At 41.3% G+C, this 18,699-nt stretch overlaps 1 protein-coding gene across 1 annotated transcript in view; it reads left to right on the top strand.

Annotated features, from left to right (window-relative positions):
* Positions 1-12,426, top strand: part of LOC138595571 (cadherin-18) — a 95,837-nt gene extending 83,411 nt beyond the window's left edge. The window contains exons 11-12 of the mRNA XM_069666866.1: positions 4,517-4,768; positions 11,629-12,426. Of these exons, the coding sequence (XP_069522967.1) occupies positions 4,517-4,768; positions 11,629-12,134 (758 nt within the window). The 3' untranslated portion in view covers positions 12,135-12,426. The remainder of the gene's footprint in view (positions 1-4,516; positions 4,769-11,628) is intronic.
* The last annotated feature ends 6,273 nt before the right edge of the window (positions 12,427-18,699 follow it).

The following is an 18,699-nucleotide window of genomic DNA, read 5'->3' as shown; positions in this document are numbered from 1 at the left end:
AATCCAGCTAAGTGCATGTGTAGGCAAGTGTGAAGTCTGTGGAGATGTGGTTGTGTCGCGTGTCTCTATTGTTGGAAGAGTAATGGTTTGATTTTTCTTTTTTTAATTCATGTTTCACAGTGAGACAGCTCTATAATGAAGAGCTTGCACTTTAAGGTAGATTGCTCTTAGATCTATTTAGGGATTTTATGTCTTTAGATGCACTTTATTTGAGTGATTTGCATCAAAGTTAAATAGTTTTATTGTCTTTTCAAGGCAGTAATACCATTTGTTCAATCAAGAAACACAAACTACAAGAACGTGTAACCACAGTTAACTTAGGAGTGATCACAGAGATTGGAGTCCTGCAGGTATTTCCCTAAAATGTCCTAATTTCTGCACAACTTCAAAGTTTTTCCTCTTGCCGCTGTGAAATCTCACTTAAATTCATATCTCGAAATGGAGCGACATGAATGCATAAGTGATCCAAAGGTTATGTAAGTGATACTTCTACATTTGCCAGTTAGTTGCTTAATGAACCAGGTGCAGAGGGAAATCCACAGAGTTGTGAAAAACCTCACAGATTTGCATTTTTTTATGTGATAAAAATCTGACACCTCGAAAAGTAAGGAAACTTTATTGCAAGTGATGTGCAAAATAACATATCAAAATGATCTGAATCATTTTTAATGAAGTGTGACATTCTCTTAAAAACACATTTCCCCTCATTTCTTGGGTGGTCACCTGCCTCACACTTCGGGTCTCGTCATATAGCAGGAGCTGTCACAACACGGTTAAACTCTGTCTGTGCTCACTCTCCTGTTACGTGGCTGCAGATGGCCTATCTCGCTGCAACGTTAATCAACAAGCACGCAGCTCTCCTCCACCCACCTGCGACGAGAGGCGGTTTAATGTGAAATTAGCATGACATAATTGATGTGCACTTCCTTGTCGTGGTCTGTACAAGGACCTGTGTTGCCGCGGTCCTGTGCTTCAAAGAGTGAGGACTGTGACGGCGAACACACAGCCTGTTTGTCTCAGCCTCAGTCTCCATCCTCTCTGCTCTCTCTTTGGCTCACACACACCTCCTCCATTCACCTCCCCATTCGCCTCCCCCTCTTCTCCTCTCATCTTCCAGCTCCCCCTCTCTCCTCCTTGTTATTTGCATCCCTCACACTCCACTCTCTCAACCCACCACCACCACCCATCTGCTTGCTGATACGGTGATACTGCGAGTCTGACTTAATAAAGCTTGAAGTACGTGTTGTCATTCCAACTGTCGATCATTATAATTATTCATAGATGGAGCTGAGATTGGAGTGGGAGGCGAGGTCTCAGAGCAGCAGCACGATAGTACAGCATGGCGGAGGTGTTTTCGCTGGGTGGAAAGGAAGAGGTTGTCCTGTGCACGATTCAGCATTTTCTCTTGGAACTTAAAATATCTTGTGAATATATATTAGCATGCGGTGTGTCAACTGAGAGTTTCTGGTTAGCCAGTCATGTGAGGCCCCTGTTAGTCATACATATACCCGATTTACCCAGCCATATTCTTTGAGTGAACAGAGATGGCTGATCATGTTGTAGCTGTTGGTTTTTTAAACATTGTTTGATTCCTTATCTTATAATACAACTATTGCAAAGGAAATTATGCATTGAATTTAGCAGGTGTTCAGTCTGTGCTGTGTAGGACTGCAACTAACAAGGTATACTAACAAGAACATCCATTATTGATCCCCAGAGGGCAAATTCGGGATTTCAGGGAAATGAAAATAAAACCCAAGGGGACATTTTTAATCTGCGTCTTCTGTCCAACCAACAGTTCAAAACCCAAATACTCTTTATTTACTCCTATAAATGCAAATCATCAAATTTAAGAAGCTGAAACCAGCAAATGTTCAACTATCTGCTTGAGAAATGGCTGAAACCATTAGTTTTTGCTCTGGTAATAATGTTAATGTTGTAATCAGTTAATAGTTGCAGCTCTTGTGCTGTATTTGGGTTATTTGTAACTATAACTTCACATTACAGATGAACAGATTTCTACTTCTAAGCTTGCCTTTCTCACACAGTCTGCATGTGCAAGCAAACATTGCATGTTAGAATGCTAATGGTAAGCCCTCAGTCGAGCCAAGCATGTGAAGTGGTTGTGTGATGGCCTTCGTGTTGATGTAAGCTTCTTATCATGCATGTGCACTGAAACAAAGCCATTAACAACCCTATAAAGAAAGCTTGCACTGCACTGTTGCAAAGGGAAACAACTGACCCATGACCTTTTAGTTCAGAGAGAAGGGTAGGTGTGAAATTATGACCACGCTTGTATAGGTTTGGCTAACAAGGTAGCTATGGCAACTTAAAACTTCAACAAATAACACTGTAAAGCATTTACCTAACAGTGTCCAGTAGTGTTTTAGTACCCAAGATTGGTCTTTTCGGAAGGGCTTTATCTTCAGCCAAATCAACCAAAGTTTCACTTGGTATTTTCTTGTTTGCCATGCCTACGTCCTGTTTTTGATTTGGTCTTGCCCTGCCTACATTTTGTTCATGACTTGGTCTTGCCATGCCTAGATCTTGTTCTTGACTTGTTCTTGCCATGCCTACATCTTGTTCTTGACTTGGTCTTGCCATGCCAACATCTTCTTGACTTGGTCTTGCCATGCCTACATCTTGTTCTTGACTTGGTCTTGCCATGCCTATGTCTTTTTCCTGATGTGGTTTCGCCATGTCGACGTCTTGTTCTTGACTTGGTCTTGCCATGCCTACGTCTTGTTCTTGACTTGGTCTTGCCATGCCTACGTCTTGTTCTTGACTTGGTCTTGCCATGCCTACGTCTTGTTCCTGATATGGTCTTGCCATGCCTACGTCTTGATCTTAACTTGGTCTTGCCATGCCTACGTCTTGTTCTTGACTTGGTCTTGCCATGCCTACGTCTTGTTCTTAACTTGGTCTTGCCATGCCTACGTCTTGTTCCTGATATGGTCTCGCCATGCCTATGTATTGTTCTTGACTTGGCCTTACCATGCCAACATCTTCTTGACTTGGTCTTGCCATGCCTATGTGTTGTTCTTGACTTGGTCTTTCCATGCCTACATTTTGGTCTTGATTTGGTCACAATCCCTCAAAGTCTTGGTCTGGATACATTTTGGTCTTAGTCGTCACTTGGTCTTGGTAGGTTATTCAAAACTACCACTACAAAACTGAACCAAGACACCAATTTCCAGTAAAGTTTAATAAAGTTAATGTCATGCACTATTCTTTCCTTCATTTTAAGCTCAGAATAATACACATCATCTCACAGTACGAACTCAAACAGCTATATAAGAAGTATGGATTTAAAATACAGATGAACAGAATCAGTAGTCAGCTGTTCTCATTTTCTGCTGGCATTGGTAGTTTCTTAAGTTTACCCTAAAGTTTCTAGAACTATGCTGGCACTACTTTCACACTGATGTTGCCAAGCAGTATGGACTAAACAGTCCAAGCTGAAAGTCAGTGCAGCATTGTGACTCTGCTTTGGTCAGAATTGGTGGGCAAATGGACCATAATGGCCCCAGATGGTGGATGCCAGCTCTGAGCTCAGAGTTCCTGACCCTGTTGCTGTCAATGCAGGAGCCCCATGTGCTTCTCTTTTCGTGTATACATATATTACAATATACAGTATATACATTTATATTCATGGGTATGGATTCCTCCAGATTTATATAATCTCCCTTGAGTTTCACAATCCACTGAGATCAAAATAAACTTGGCTGAAGTAAAGAAGGCAGCATCAGTTGGCTGCAGAAATATGGAGGCCATTGGCAAGGAGCCCGCTGTGCATGATGTACTGTAGATGTACCATCTTTACGACCAGATACAAGGATGGAGGGGAGAATTCAGAACGGCTTTCATCTTTCAAGAGTATTGCTTTTGACTGGGATTTATTGTAGAACGTAATCAGAATTGTTTCATCACTGTGGTCAGTTTAATATCAGACACTCAGAATACGTCTTCCTGAGAAAGAGTTCTGACATCACAAGAAACCAAATAAGCTTCTTTGGAATCCACTTATTCTTTCATCTGTATAGCAGTGTTGTACCTGTGTTTTTATTTGCTTCCTCCTCTTTATTGAATTCGTCTGAAAAGCTTCCTCTTGAGTTTTCTCTTATTTGCTTTTGCTTCTCTACAAATTCAGCCTTTTCATTTGTGTTTGTCTACATGACAGGTTCCATTAACAGTGTTTCTGCAGAGGCCGAGGTGAACTGCTCTTTTGCAGCACATTAAAAAAGTAAACGAACAACTTTGAAATTAATTAGCCTTGGCACACATGGAAGCAGCAGTTAGAAATGTACCAGCTTGTGATGCTGTGTATATGTTTTGTGTATATGTTTATTTTTTCTTTTTAGCTGATGCTTCTTACCCTTATTTAAATGTCTGTATCAATAGATAATTACAGGCTTCACAGAATGAGCTACACAATTGAGAAGAAAGATGAAACCATCAATTAGTCTTTTCAGCCAAGGGGTCTAATTTTCCTGAATTTCTTTTTCTTCCATTGCAGACAGCACGGCCAGCATCATCGCCAGGCGGCGGCGATTCAACCATCTGACCCAGGAGCTGTACGAGCTGCCCATAGTGGTGTGGGACGGTGGGGAGCCATCGCTGAGCGGCACCAGCACCTTGACCCTGCGCGTGTGTCCGTGCCAGCGCCACGGCAGGGTCCGTATGTGCCAAGGGGAGGCGTTCCTCTCCTCGGCGGGTCTCAGCACGGGGGCCCTGATTGCCATCCTGCTGTGCATCGTCATCCTGCTGGGTAAGTTGGGACAGCCGCTGTGGGGACCTGCAGCAGGGGGGAGCTGCCCGGGGCAAATATCCTGAGGGCATGGATGGAGGAGATGAACCATAGAAGTCAGGGAAGGGTGGAAAGGGTTTGACAAGGGCATAGAAGGAGAGAGGGATGAATAGACATGTGCAGACACACGTAGAATTCAGAATGAGGTGTAGAAAGAGTTGGAAAGGGCAGGGGTGGTAGAAAAAGAAAAGAATATGAAGGACGGAAAAGAAGGAGGACACAGAGAGGAGGCTGGAGGAGAAATGAGTAGAAAGGAGTTGGTGAGGACAAAGAGAGCAAAGAAGAGGCGAATGGAGATTGCAGGGTCAGTGTGATTCAGAGGCGAGGTGTGTACAACTGAGAGAATTCTGAGAATAAACCTGCAGTAGATGGCGAGGGGAAAATGGGTCTGAGAGCCAGCAGACTCAATGCTTTTCAATGAATCAAAAGCATACAACAAAAATGAACAATCACAATCCAACTCCTCGTCACCACGAAAAGCCTCGGTGGATTTACAACTTCAGCTGTGAGAAAAAAAACGACATGGTTAACACAATGGAAACAATACACAACTCTTTCTAGCTAGCAGCGGCATGCCAGCTGTAGCTAACGTTAGCCCAAGGCACGCAGCTAACTTTCATCCAACAGTGCTAACTTACAATATTAATGCATCTTGTTCAGACAGGCTTCTTCTTCTCTTTGTCCTCATTATCCTCCATGTTTGGCATCACTTTGTCCTTGACCACGTTAGCAGTTAGCATTCTCATTGATGGAGTAAGCAGTCTGTGAATCGTCGCCACCGATGTCATACACTCGCTTATAAGCTTTATCACACTACAATTCACAAACGTTTTGAATTAAAAACGTAGCTTTCTCTCCTCTAGGAACTGTCGGACTAAAAACTGTACATTTATGTTATCCTGCATATTAACCAGACTTCCAATAATGCAAACTACGTCACGGGAACGTCAATAAAAAATGTCGTTATAGTTTACTTTTTTAAATACATGTTAGTTTTCAGTCCCTACACTATTTGTTTTATAAGTATTTTTCATCACAACATTACTTGGGGGAGGGGGGACTTAGGGGGGGCTCAAGACCGTGCTAGGCCCTCCCTCCCATGGCTGTCGCTGAGAGCAATGAGGCTTTGTTTTCAGACAGGCAGCTCGAATCGCAAAATCAGATTACACCTAAATCACATTTGTTTATGTTTTGAAATTCAATTCAAATGCGCTCTCTTACTCTGCAGCTGAATCCTCCTCCCCCAAACACCCCCTGCCTGGCGCATGTTTGACATGCCACGTTGAGACTAGAAGAGCAGAGGACAAGCGTGGAGGAATGTGGTGACAGCCAACACAGATAGCACTTGCGTTGATTTCATGTGTGACGGATGTGTTCTGCACCATGAATACCAAACTCCGTCAGAAATACAGTGCAAATAAACATACATTCATGTCAGCTGCCTTTTCCTGCACCCAGGAAACATGTCCTCGATCAGTGAGTGTGTGTGCCTTGTTACTATAGCTACCAGACCTGCAGAGACAGCACATGATTATATAAAATGTGGACATTAAGCTTTACAGGTCAGATTAAAAAAATAAATCTCATTGTTCGAGGGGGGAAAGTTAAATAGAAGTGATTCAATTTACCAGAATCAACAACCTCCTGTAAGCTAAATTCAGGGTGTGAGAGATGTCGCACACCAATTTCTCCGTCTGCAAACCAAACTGCAGTAGGACATGATTAGACAAAACCTTCTAATAACATGGCTTCACCTTCGCTGCTCCCCCCTCCTTTCTTCCGTGATTGTCTGTGGACATTAGTGCGTGAAGGTTATGCATATTCATACTGGCTGTCTTCCTCCTCGATGCCAAACCCTCTGGCTGAGGCGAACAAAAGGCCATCACCACTGTTTGGAGCAGACGCTTGAGTGAGAGACACACGCTGAATCCTTAATAGTGAGCGCAAGGCTAGTTAGGACAGAGAGAGAAACAGAAACAGGAAGAGGAGAGGAGCAGATCACACCTATTTTTTATGATGGACCTCTGTTGCATTTTGGGTTCACACTTTTCAGCTACAAGCCGAGTGTCTCACACATAGATCACCTACGGGACAGAGGTTTGCTAACGTGTTACACCGAGAGATTTGAGATTTTGTCAGTGGCTCGCAGTCAAAATGAATCAGATTTAGTTATTTCACTTGCCTGCACCTGCACCTGTTTCCCAGTGCTCATGCTCAGTGCAATGAAGAAATGTGGATGTCCAGTTGGAAGTTGCATGCAAAATAACTGCAGTATCCTCTATTTAAATTCCACAGAAGACTTTTATTGCATGTCCTGAATCCCTCCCACCATATTCTCTCTGTACTATAAGGCTTTATCAAACCTCAATACTTTTTGGCCACATTTATTTGGTTCAGATTTTTGGACACTAAGTTGTATGAAAGACTTGCTTGTAGTGTAGTGGATGCAAAGCTATTAGCTTACTCACCGAGTCCCGTGGTCGGAGTTGTGGCCGGTTCCGAACGTAGAAGAAGTAGTTCCGGTGAGATGCCAGGGTCATGAAACCAAAAAGGTTTACCCTACAAAAACTAAATCACCATCCTAGGATGTCATATAATGCGCAGTTTTTTGGCACTATTTTCTCTCTTGAACAATCCGGTATCACTACGCCTAGGCCAGTTTCTCAGATGGCGCGATCCATCAGCTGATTGTAAGAGAACACACTGGAATTGGTAACTTGGGAGATGCCGTTTGTTATCACAGAGGAAAATATGTGATACAGGTATAAGCAGGTGTAAGCAATTCAGCTCACACAGTGATCAGATATAAACATGCAGATTAGTTAGGCAGGGCTGGCAGACTTCAGACATGGTGCACTCCAGGTCAAGGCAAGCGATGCCATAGACATGCGCCATTTGTTTTTAAATCCCCTTTTATGATGGGAGAAATGCTAACTCTTGCTGCTACTTGTAGATTGCTAAGCCAGCTGAATACTTAAACTCTATGATTGGATTTTTAATGTTTTTAAGAATGTGGGAATTAATATCCCATACCTGTGTGAAATCCAAACTCCCTCCTTATGTGATCTAGCTGATCCATAGCGGTGGCTAAGCCAGCGCATAATTAACATAATATAACACTCAGATAGAATTTGCTTACCCTCTCAGTTCTCGCTCGTCTTTGCATGTCAGCTTGATTTGTTTGTGTCAGATTGTTATATGTCCGCCAGATTAATGTCCATGTTTTATCTCAGCGCCCTCTAATAAGCCATTCTAATTAAGCTTGCAATAAGAGGCCAATAAGGAATACAGAATACTTCCGAGCTGATTAAGTTAATAATGCCCTTTAGACATGACTTAAATAACATAAAATATTCAGAAGTAGATCATTGTTAGGATTGTACTAATTCAGCTTTAAATTAAATGCTACAGCACTGTGGTACTAATTAGTTTTAGAGAGGGATGTTATTAAAGATACAACCAGAGCCCGTTAAATGTAGAGCGAGTCAGGTGACTTTGTCTGAACAGTTTGCTTATTGTGATGTCACTTCTTGAACTACTTTCAAATACTTCATATCCCAAGAATCTGTGCAACCTACAAAAGGTTTGATAAATGAAGAAGTCGTAATAATTCCTGAAAGTACTGAAATGTTCAAATGAATGAAAAATATTGATCCTAGTGATGAAGCTTTACACTGTATTAAAGTTTCAATAACCTAATACAAGAAAACTTGACTAATAATTGACCTAAAATGTTGTAATTGTGACGTGTCAGTGGTTGTACTCATGTTCCAAAAGTCTTTACTGTTGCTATGCTCTGCCATGCTACCTGCAATGGCGTCTTATTTAGATTAAACACATTATTTTTACATTATAATACAGTCCTCTAGAATTCCACTCTAACCTCCCATTACCAGGGTAAATGCAGCACAAATGAGACTTGTGCAATAGCCGCTACTGCAGTGAACAGATAGCTGCACGTTGGAGTAATGCTCCCTGATGCCATAAGAGGAGCACTGAGCAACAGTTAGACCTGAACTGGCCTTGGGTAGGCATATGAAATGACCCGAATGCACCACTGAGGGTGCATTAATGTAGAGAGTGTATTACAATATGGTGAGTACAGCGGATGGGAATATACTACAAATACGAGCAGATCATGAACTGTGGAAAGTGAAGTCTGCTTTATGAAATGCTGGTGAATAATGAAGCGCATTAACGGGGTGTCTGGGTTTTTCATTATATTCAGCCTGTTTACCTCTAAACTACCGTGAGGTCTTAAAAGGATAGTGGGAGCAGGAAGAGGCTAAAATGTAGCAGCACAAAAATATTCAACGGGGGAAGTAAATGAAAAAAACTAGGTTCTTTATTTTCTAGTTCTGCTCACCGTGATTGACCCAGCTCACCTGCACACTCTCACATCCTTGCATTGTGTAATTGGTTGCTTTAAACAAGTTTGGCGATAAGCACTGTCCCACACAAATTGCATTTTTCACCCTCTGTAACCCCACTTGGGGTGCCACCGCACCAGGTGGAGTGGAGTGAGTTTTTTTTCATAGATTAATCACATGCAGGTTGGGGGGACATTTCATTAAAAACACAGGCAAGGAGCTGCACAGAACAATAAAATATATGCAGATGGATGAATCTCTGGAAAGTTACTTTCGTCATTAGGTGTTTTATGGAACATTAAGACCCATTTTTAGAGTGGAATTAAAAAAGTTTACTTTGCTTTTAAGAAACTGCGGGTAAAATTATTGGGTGTGGAATATACAAGCATCGTTTTGTGCTGTTTCAATGCGGATCATAAATATGACCCCAGAAGACCGGTTTGAGCGATAACATCCCCTTACATTTATGAGTTTGCTGACCTCGAGGGATCTATCTTCTCTGCTTGCTGAAGTGATGTACAAGGGTGCTTCAGGGCCCACTGACATGCAACATATCCAACATGTCTGATAAGTGTTGTTGTACATAAGTGCGCTATGTTAAGAGATGAAACAGACTTGGAAATTTCAAACAGAAAAATCTGGTGTTATGTTACTCTTAAAGCAAAAAGGACGTGAGTTTAATAGCCGATGAGATACCAAAACATTGCACCGCCATTTACAATATTTTCATAAAGAATATACCACAGTCACATCTTTTTATTAAACAATGCAAAGACGGCATGGTTGCACTGTACTGTAGTAAAATTGTAGCAAGGTTCAACCTTTTGCAGACGATGCTGTGTTTTTCGTTCCAAGAGGTGTGACCACAGATTCTTGTACAACAGGGCTACATGTAATTTCTGTACCAAACGCTCACCTGCTAAATAATCTATCAATGGTTCAACCAATGCAAGGTATGTTTTTGTCTACTTGTTCAGTACTACCACAGTGAACTGCAGGATTAAGAGGCTTTAACAACAACTCAAGCTTGGTGTCCACATATATAGTTCAGTTCATAGTCCCACTCTAAGGCTTAAATATTCTCTTTTAAATTTCTCTATATATGGTCTGCAGCGTGACTCAGTTTCCACATAAAAGTATCGCTTGGGTAAATATAATACATTAGCCAATCTACTGCATCATTGCATCTTGGAAGTTATGAAAGCTGAAACCTCTACATCCTCTTAATCCACCACCACCACCTCCCTGTCTCTGCTGAGTGCTCAAACTGTATTCAGTGTAAGTGTAATCCTGTGAGGCTGATCTAACCCAGTAGCGTGTTGCTGTTTAGATGGATATAGCATTGAACAGTTACATCCTTTAATAACCTTTAGTTTCGACCTTAAAACAGGGTTTCATCAGCTGAATTTCTCTTCTTGTTCCTTTGAATCTTTGTTTTTCCTCCCGCCAACATCCAATGCAAGCGAACGAAGATGCCCTCTGCGGGAACACTGATCTATCTCACTCATCTCTGCTAATGTAGCATAATGAACACCTTAGATATTGCACTGCTGTAAAATACACTCCCCCGGCTGACGCCATTTTATTAAAGAGATGTTAGTGTTAACATCTCGCAGAGAGGTCATCATTAACCCATGGAAGAATAACTCTCAATAGTTGTAGGAACATTTTCCACCCTGTAGTATGCCATCAAATATTACTTGGCTTCATTAAGAGTTGGAGAAGATATTCCTCACTGTAAGATACTCTGCAGAGACACTTGTCATATTTCTTTGATGGCTTATTCCTTGTCTTTCCAGCCCTACCTAAAACTATAACATGATCCCATGGGACATTCCCCCATTTCCCAAGACTTGTTCCCTTTTTATTTATGTGCTGTTTTTGCATTTTGGCAGGATGTGAGCTTGAATTTGCTTCACAGATTATGATAATGTGTACGTTGTCATCATCTCAACAGCTTGCATTCAAAGTCTCATCACAGACAATGCTAATGTCGATGTATTATTGATTTACAACTCCTCATCGCTTGGCCGGTTTCAGTGTCCTGATGGAAAATCGGATAAATATGCACATAAAATCGGCTTGTGCTCGTTTGGTTGGTTGTTTACGAACCACGACATGTTTGCCTGTCATAAGCAATGAATTAACAAACGACACAGGCACACACAGGGACGGGAATTAGCATGAAAAACATGGCTGAGCATTGTAACCATTTTCAGAGGTTCTATTATATGATGTTGTTCTGCTAAGGGGTTTGTCAGTTTAATTGTTGAGAAAAGCAATTTTCTTTCTGACTTTGACAACTATTAAATATGTCAGTTTATGAATGAAGTCATTTGCTAACATTAGGTTTTATTTTCTCTTCTTTTTTGAGGGGAATTGTCCTTGGCAATTCTCTCTTTTGTTTTTTTAGACGTAAGCATTCATGCAAAAATATTTCCTGTCTTGCAGCCATCGTGGTTCTCTTCATCACGCTGAGGCGGAGTAAAAAAGAGCCCCTCATCATCTCCGAAGAGGACATCCGAGAGAATGTGGTCACTTACGACGACGAGGGCGGAGGCGAGGAGGACACCGAGGCCTTCGACATCATCGCCCTCCGTAACCCAGCCGCCGCGGAAGAGCTCAAGTTCCGGCGGGACGTTCGCCCGGAGGCGAGGCATCACTGCATCCCATCCCGCAGCCGCCGGAGCCCGTCTGTGGAGCTGGACGAGGTGGACGTGCACGAGTTCATCAAGCAGAGACTGGTGGAAGCCGACATGGACAACAGCGTGCCGCCTTACGACTCCCTCCAGACCTACGCGTTCGAGGGCCAGGGCTCACCCACAGGGACCATCAGCCCTTTAGACTCTCCCGGCACACAATCAGAGCAGGATTATAACTACCTGGACGACTGGGGGCCTGAGTTCCAGAAACTGGCAGAACTCTACGGAGAAGCAGAGTCAGATGTGACGACCTAGTCTGTGATTTTCCCCCTGTTCAAACCAAATCTGTTTGAAACCCGTTTTTCAAGTTTTCAGTGAACAATATAACAAACAGAGACGCTTTCAAACTGTTCCGGTGGTTTTCAAAGACTGCTAAAAAAGACTGCTCTTTTTTTTTTTTTTTTGTCCTTTTTTTTTCATTTTGTCGCTTTGGATCATGGGTCGTTCATCTGAGAGTATTAAATCAGATTTTAAGACTGAAGAAAACAATATGAGGAAAAGGGAAAATGATATTTTCCTCAGTGTATATTTTTTATTGCTCAATAAAGTCCTGAAATCCATATGAGTGGATATGTGAAAGATTTGTACGCGTCTTCTTCCTCCACCAGCGGATGTATGGTTGCAGCAGGCAGCTAAGATTATCATGGTGGGAGGCATTGGTTTCAAAGGTGTTCATGATTCAACACGCAGAGGATGCTGCTGAGCCAGACATGTGCACAATGATGACACCTCCAGTCAAATGAGCTTACATTATGTTTTCTGTCATGTATTCCATGCTGCAATTATCATATGTGGGAATGTGTTTCTTTGATGTTAACTGAAGAGAGAGGCAAGATATTTCATTATCGCTTTTGTGAAACACAACTGTAGGTGGAAAATTTTAGCACAACTAGCTTAACGGGAAAACTGCAAGGCTCCATTTTTGGAACAATTAAAACGCCTTTATTGTCGCAGCAGGATCGTGTAGACCTTAAAACCAACTTGTTTTGGCATCAAGCCTTCTACAGGGAGTCGTGACCATGCTGTGATAATAAAGCATTTTCAATTGTTCGAGCAGAGATACCCTTGGAGTTTTCTTGTGATTTAAAGTCGTTGTGTATAAGAACACCTTGAACTAACTCTTTTTGAGTCCAGGAAGTGCTCCCATCTCTCATTTTCTAAGATGTGAAACGTTTAGCATCTCCACATACGCACCAGGCTGATTTTTAGAGCCACAGAAGAAAGAGCAAAAACTCCAACCCAGGTATCCTGAAGTTTATTGGTTAACTTTCTAATTCATCCGGTGTTTGTGATTCGTCTAAAGCGTCCGCATAGGTTCACTCATTTGTTTGTTTCTGAAACTGCTTGTAACGGGGACCTGTTAGGGAGATATTTGCATACATAGATATTGCACGCATAGTTTGATGCGGTGTCCCAAATTTAATTGACGATTCTCATTTGAACAGGCTTTTCAGTCTGAAGTGCTGACACTAGAGAAGTGACACTCAACTACAAGAGAGTACACTCAGTTTGCATATAAAACCTGCTTGGTTTTTAAGTGTGCGATGTCAACCATCGCACACTTCAGTGCCTGATTTCTTGCTTTTTTGTCGTTTAGGAAGTGAAAACTTTTTGAACTGTTGGATTGACAACAGCAGCAATTTGAGACATCACCTTTGGCCTCTGGGAAATCGTGATGAGCAACTTCCTGACAGTTGACTGTTGATTCTATAAAGCCCTTATTGATCATTTGGGATGCGTGTAAGGGGCAGACATTGTGCATTCATGTACCAGAAGTCGCATGCATGTAGAATAGTGTATTAGCATGTAGCACACATATTGTCTTACTTCACTGACTAAATGACTTTTCGATCTTTTAACTCAGTGATGTTAAAAATAACTGTTTTTGGCACCTTCAGGGCAGCTGAAATAAGCTTTAACTGCAACACTGACATATTATCACCCTTAAAACGGCAAACATGTTAGCAATCAGTCGCCCATTAACCGTCCAGGGCATGCAGAGCAGCATTAGCATTCATGCGGGGTCGAGTCTCTGGCCACCTGGCATATGCAAGTCCAATATCCACTCTCCTTTTAGCTCCGGTCTCCGCCAGCTCCTGAGGGAAATATGTGGCTGTTTAGCAGCTAAATGCTCCTCTGTGTGCACGACAAGCTAGCTGCTATGTTTGTCTGCCTGCCATTTGGTGCTGGGAAGGAGGTTTTGTAGAGATTTTTTTCTTCTACAAACACCTAAAGATAGAACAATGAGAGTGAACCAAAACAGCAACGGTGCAGGCTATAATAGCAAAACAATGAGCTGCTGTAAAGCTCTGAGGAGCTTCGAAGAACTGGAGTCAGGTGATATTCTGTAGTTTCATTCCTACAACAGGTGATCCTTTGTCAATATTTATAACCGTTTTGCTTTTACTGGTTGGTTTAGGAGAACGTTACAAAGAACATTCATTGTCTCAATTTAAATGGCCTATTTCCATGTCTGTATTGGGAGTCTATATAAGTGATATTGTCTGAGATGTTTAAAGTACCATACAGTGACATCTAAATGATGCTTTAAATGACATTAAATGGAAAGAACTTCACCATCCTTTAGATCAATCAGGGAACAAAGAAACTCACATTTATTACGTAATGCATGTAAGAGAAAAGAAAACTTTAAAGTGGTGTAATTTTCTCAACAGGGAGTTCCTTCCACAAAGGTACCGATTTGCTTTCATTTTGTGCTATCAAGCGGTTTTTAGACGGGAGTTGTGTCTGGCAAGCTCAAAAGCTGCCACAAAAGGGCGAGCGTCTCATTTTGTAACAAAACTCTCTCCGGTTCTCTGTGTGAGAATGACGGAACAAAAAGGACGAACATGTACACCAACAGAAACTCCTCTTTCCTCCCAGCTTTGACTCTTCTGTCCTGTTATGTTCTGGTTCAGTGTTGGTGTTTCACACACACTGAAGATGGTCTTAAGGAAGACAAAAGGAGGATAGTAATGAATATTTTAGACCCTCTATTCGTACCTCCTGACATCACGACTCTTTTCTCTCCATAACAATCCTCTGTCTCATTCTCCGTCCTCGTTTTCTTGCTCATTATTTCCATCTGCTCACTGAAGGACGGTGTTTTTTCACATTTGGCTTGAAACAAGGAGACAAGCAGAGAAATTCTTGCAACCTTTGTGAGTAGCCCGAGGGCTGGCCCACGGCAAAGGTCATCTTAAGTGGAGGATAGAAGTTCCCAAAACTGACATTCAGTTGCTGTTTTTGTGCTTCTTGTTGAGGCTTTGTGTATTTGCATGTGTTTGATTTTAGATGAATGCAGCAGTAGTCAGTCAAACTGTCACAATCTACCCCCTCCTCCCTTTTCATCCATCATTTCTCTTCCCGAAATCATTCTCTTTTGATGCGACGCCAAGGGAAACATAGCCCAAAAAACTGCAACTTTTTTGATGACTCCAGGGCTCCTGTAGTGTCAAAATTTCTTTCTTCAGGCAACAAATATACCAGTAACTGCCCTGGGGGGCTGTGTTTGTAAACAAGTGGAAAGTGGAGATTTTTAGGGTTGTTTTGGAAAAGGGGGCTTTGCTCTGGAGGAAGCACAGCTGCCTCCCTGCAGCAGCAGAGTGCTCCAAATGGTCAAATTGTCTGTAAGCTCGAAAACCAGACCTTCAATCATCCCATTTTTGTGACCCGAGTCATAGCACTGTTGCGTATTTGCCAACAGATTTCTGAGGGAGCCTGTCAAGGGCCTAAAAGCCCATTAAAGGGAAGTTTTAAAGGGACAGTCCACAGATTTTTAGAATGGTAAACAGTGTACTTTTTATTGGGTGAACTACTCAACCAGTGGTCTAAGATTCTCAAATGTGAAGATCTCTTGCGTTTTTATATCAAACACAACATCCAACATTTTCCAACAGCTGTGAAAACACAATCTTCAGTTCAGGGGACTTGTTCTGGGTATTTCTCATTATTTTATTAAAAAAGAAAATATCAACAGATTATAAATAATCAGTATTAATGCAGAAAACGACAGTGTATACCTCCTATTTTTATTTATTTATCTATTCTTATCTTTATACTGTATGGCTGCAACACCCGAGTTTCCCCCTGGGGATCAATAAAGGATTATCTTATCTTATTAGGGTCAGACATAAGAAGAATAATGACAGGGGAAACTTGTTTTTTCTTGTAGCAATTCAAAGAATAAAATCAATCAAAGAAAGCAGCAGTATTATTGCCGGGCTTTATACTAAATAAATCAGATGTGGGAGATTATTTTTCATATTTGAGCATAAAAAAGAAATTCTAAAAGTGCAAAAAAAAAAAAATCTTCCTCTGATTTATTCAGTGATATATTCTGTATTTATAATACATACAAGGTTGATTTTATTCCCAACATTTCAACTTTATTCTTGACATTATAACCACCGTGTTTTTAATATGCAAAGTGCTTTAATTAGTTTTCCTTACACCTGACACTAACACTGATTTATTCTTGACATTATGACTTTTCTTTATTCTTAAAATGGAAAAATAATAAGTGTTATCATCACTAATTTTACATTACAGAATGTGCAAAACGTTCAGTTTGTATTTCTACTTTTTAACAAGCCAAAGTATCAACCTCAATAATGTAGCCCATAATTTTAAAACCTGCACTCACTGCCTTTTGAACAGTCAATGATGACCAAGTCAGTAAAGGTGCCACGGGACAGGAAATCGTTTGAATGATTCACTTGCACAATTAGCCAATTTTGCTCCTGTAATTAAGGATCCAACTGAAGGCACTGAATTTGATCCCTAATGTATGCTGAGGTCTCCTCAGCACACTCCATGTAGTACCTTTAAGGCTTTTTCATCCATGTTTAGAAAAACTAATCTTGATTAAGTTACATAAGGCAATTAAGAACACATGACGCTTACAGCTGAGAAATTAAGACAAAAGTTAATCAAATAAAAGCGCAGTTTCCAGAGGGATGCCAAATGGCACTTTTGTACAGAAATTGAAAGGTAAGATTAGCGTGAGACACTAGGAGAGTTTAACATGGATTAAAGCATCGCCGCCTGAATGAAGATTTCTTCCTTATAGAGCTGCAATCTATCAAAGCTCTCCCCGTATGTCTCCGAGATAAGGCAAGGGTCATATCTCACCAGCCGTACGAGGATATGTGTTGGGGAAATAGCTCCTGAGGTTTTATCTTTTGTCAGAAGAAGCAGAATGGATAATCTGAGGAAATACTAGTCCTATTGCGAGCCGTGATGGTTCTCATGATGTTTTACTGCCTCCTTCACCCTGAACACCCTCATATCTTTGTGAAGAGCAGCCGTGCATCATACAGAAGACTTTGTTTACAGAGCATGTTCCCGTACCAGAACAGCTTTAATTGCACTTTGCAATCAGGTCAAGGATGGATGTGCTTTTATGTTTGTGTATCTGACTAGCAAAAAGATGAGGTGTATTTTTCATTTTTTTTATTTTTCAGTCGGTTGTGTAAGCTAAGACCTCCGGGCCAGCGGAGCCAACCAGTGCTCCTTTTCATACCGTTTGAGGTCAGAGGCTTCTAAGGAGGTTTGAAGCTCTCACATCGAGTATGATTTAATAGGAGGAGGGCTTTGCATATTATAAATGTTCATGACTCTGGAGTATGTGAAGGTGAATTGGAAATAAAAGATCAAAGAGACTAAATCCTTTCAAATTCAAGCCTGCGATCATTAAAGTTGTTTTACCCCAAAGTTTGGGGAATCTGCGGAGGTTTGTTTGCTGTTAAAAGTACTTTGTGAAAGTTTGAGTTTCAACTTTAAGATGCAAAACGAGCTATCAGTGTCACATCTTCTTCTACTGATGTTTATGATGGTTGAAAAGCCATAATGGGAAAAACCGTATGAATTCAGGCTTTGAAAAAGAGGCTATTTGGAAAGTGCAGTTATATAATTCTGTTGGAGCTTTCACATGCCTCCACTGCTTTCAGTAATAAGGCGAAATAAGGTGATGAATTTACTGATTAGCATTTGTCTCCCTAAGACTTCACCTCAGTGGTAATACATGATTTCCAAATGAAATTAGAGAATAAACAATGAGGAATTGAAGAATCGGGGTTCAAAACGGCACGATCAGTGAGAGAGCTGACCTACATAGCCTTGAAAAGTTATGCAGGGGGGAGGAGTGGGGACAGGCTGCTGCAGACTTTCTTCACCAGCGTGTGACTAATATAAAGCTACATCATGAAATTGAAACCTCTTCATGAATATGAGACGGATTCATGTGCAGCTTAATGCACATGGATTGAACTGCAAATATTCTGCAATAAGAATTAATATGTATTTCAGTCAGTTTGTTAGACTTAGATTATTGCATTTGCTTCCAGAACTGTACTGTAGCGAGTTTAACCCGCTACCCGAGTGTTTTTACTGTCTATGTTTGTTCTGTTCAAATGGGCAATGTGCTGACTGTATAAATGTAGCTAGCTGGAACCCATGTGTGTCTTTGTGTGGAAAATTATTCAAAACCTACAAGAGCAACTTTTTTCCTCCTTCTTACCGCTTGATTTTCTTGAAAGGGAATCAAGTCTCGTGATTAGAGCAACTTGTTTGCCACAGTTGGAACTTTTTCTGCTTCGTGTGGAACCTCTTGCCTGAAAGGTAAATGTGTCACCCAGATTGTTTTTGAATATTTAACACCTGAGTTGTCTACCCTCATGTTAGCTACAGCTAGCAGCCTACTTTCTCCTTACCTTTTCTGGCTATGTAGAATGGTGCACCCCAAGGTTCAATATTGGGTCCCCTTTTATTTTCTATCTTAAAGTCGAGCTGAAACGGCATTTCGAGAGTATCTAGCTTC

This window comes from Semicossyphus pulcher, unplaced genomic scaffold (genome assembly GCF_022749685.1).
Source record: "Semicossyphus pulcher isolate SPU_LCO1_2020_fin unplaced genomic scaffold, fSemPul1.0.p SCAF_18, whole genome shotgun sequence".
Taxonomy (NCBI): domain Eukaryota; kingdom Metazoa; phylum Chordata; class Actinopteri; order Labriformes; family Labridae; genus Semicossyphus; species Semicossyphus pulcher.
This window is presented reverse-complemented; position numbering and strand designations above follow the sequence as displayed.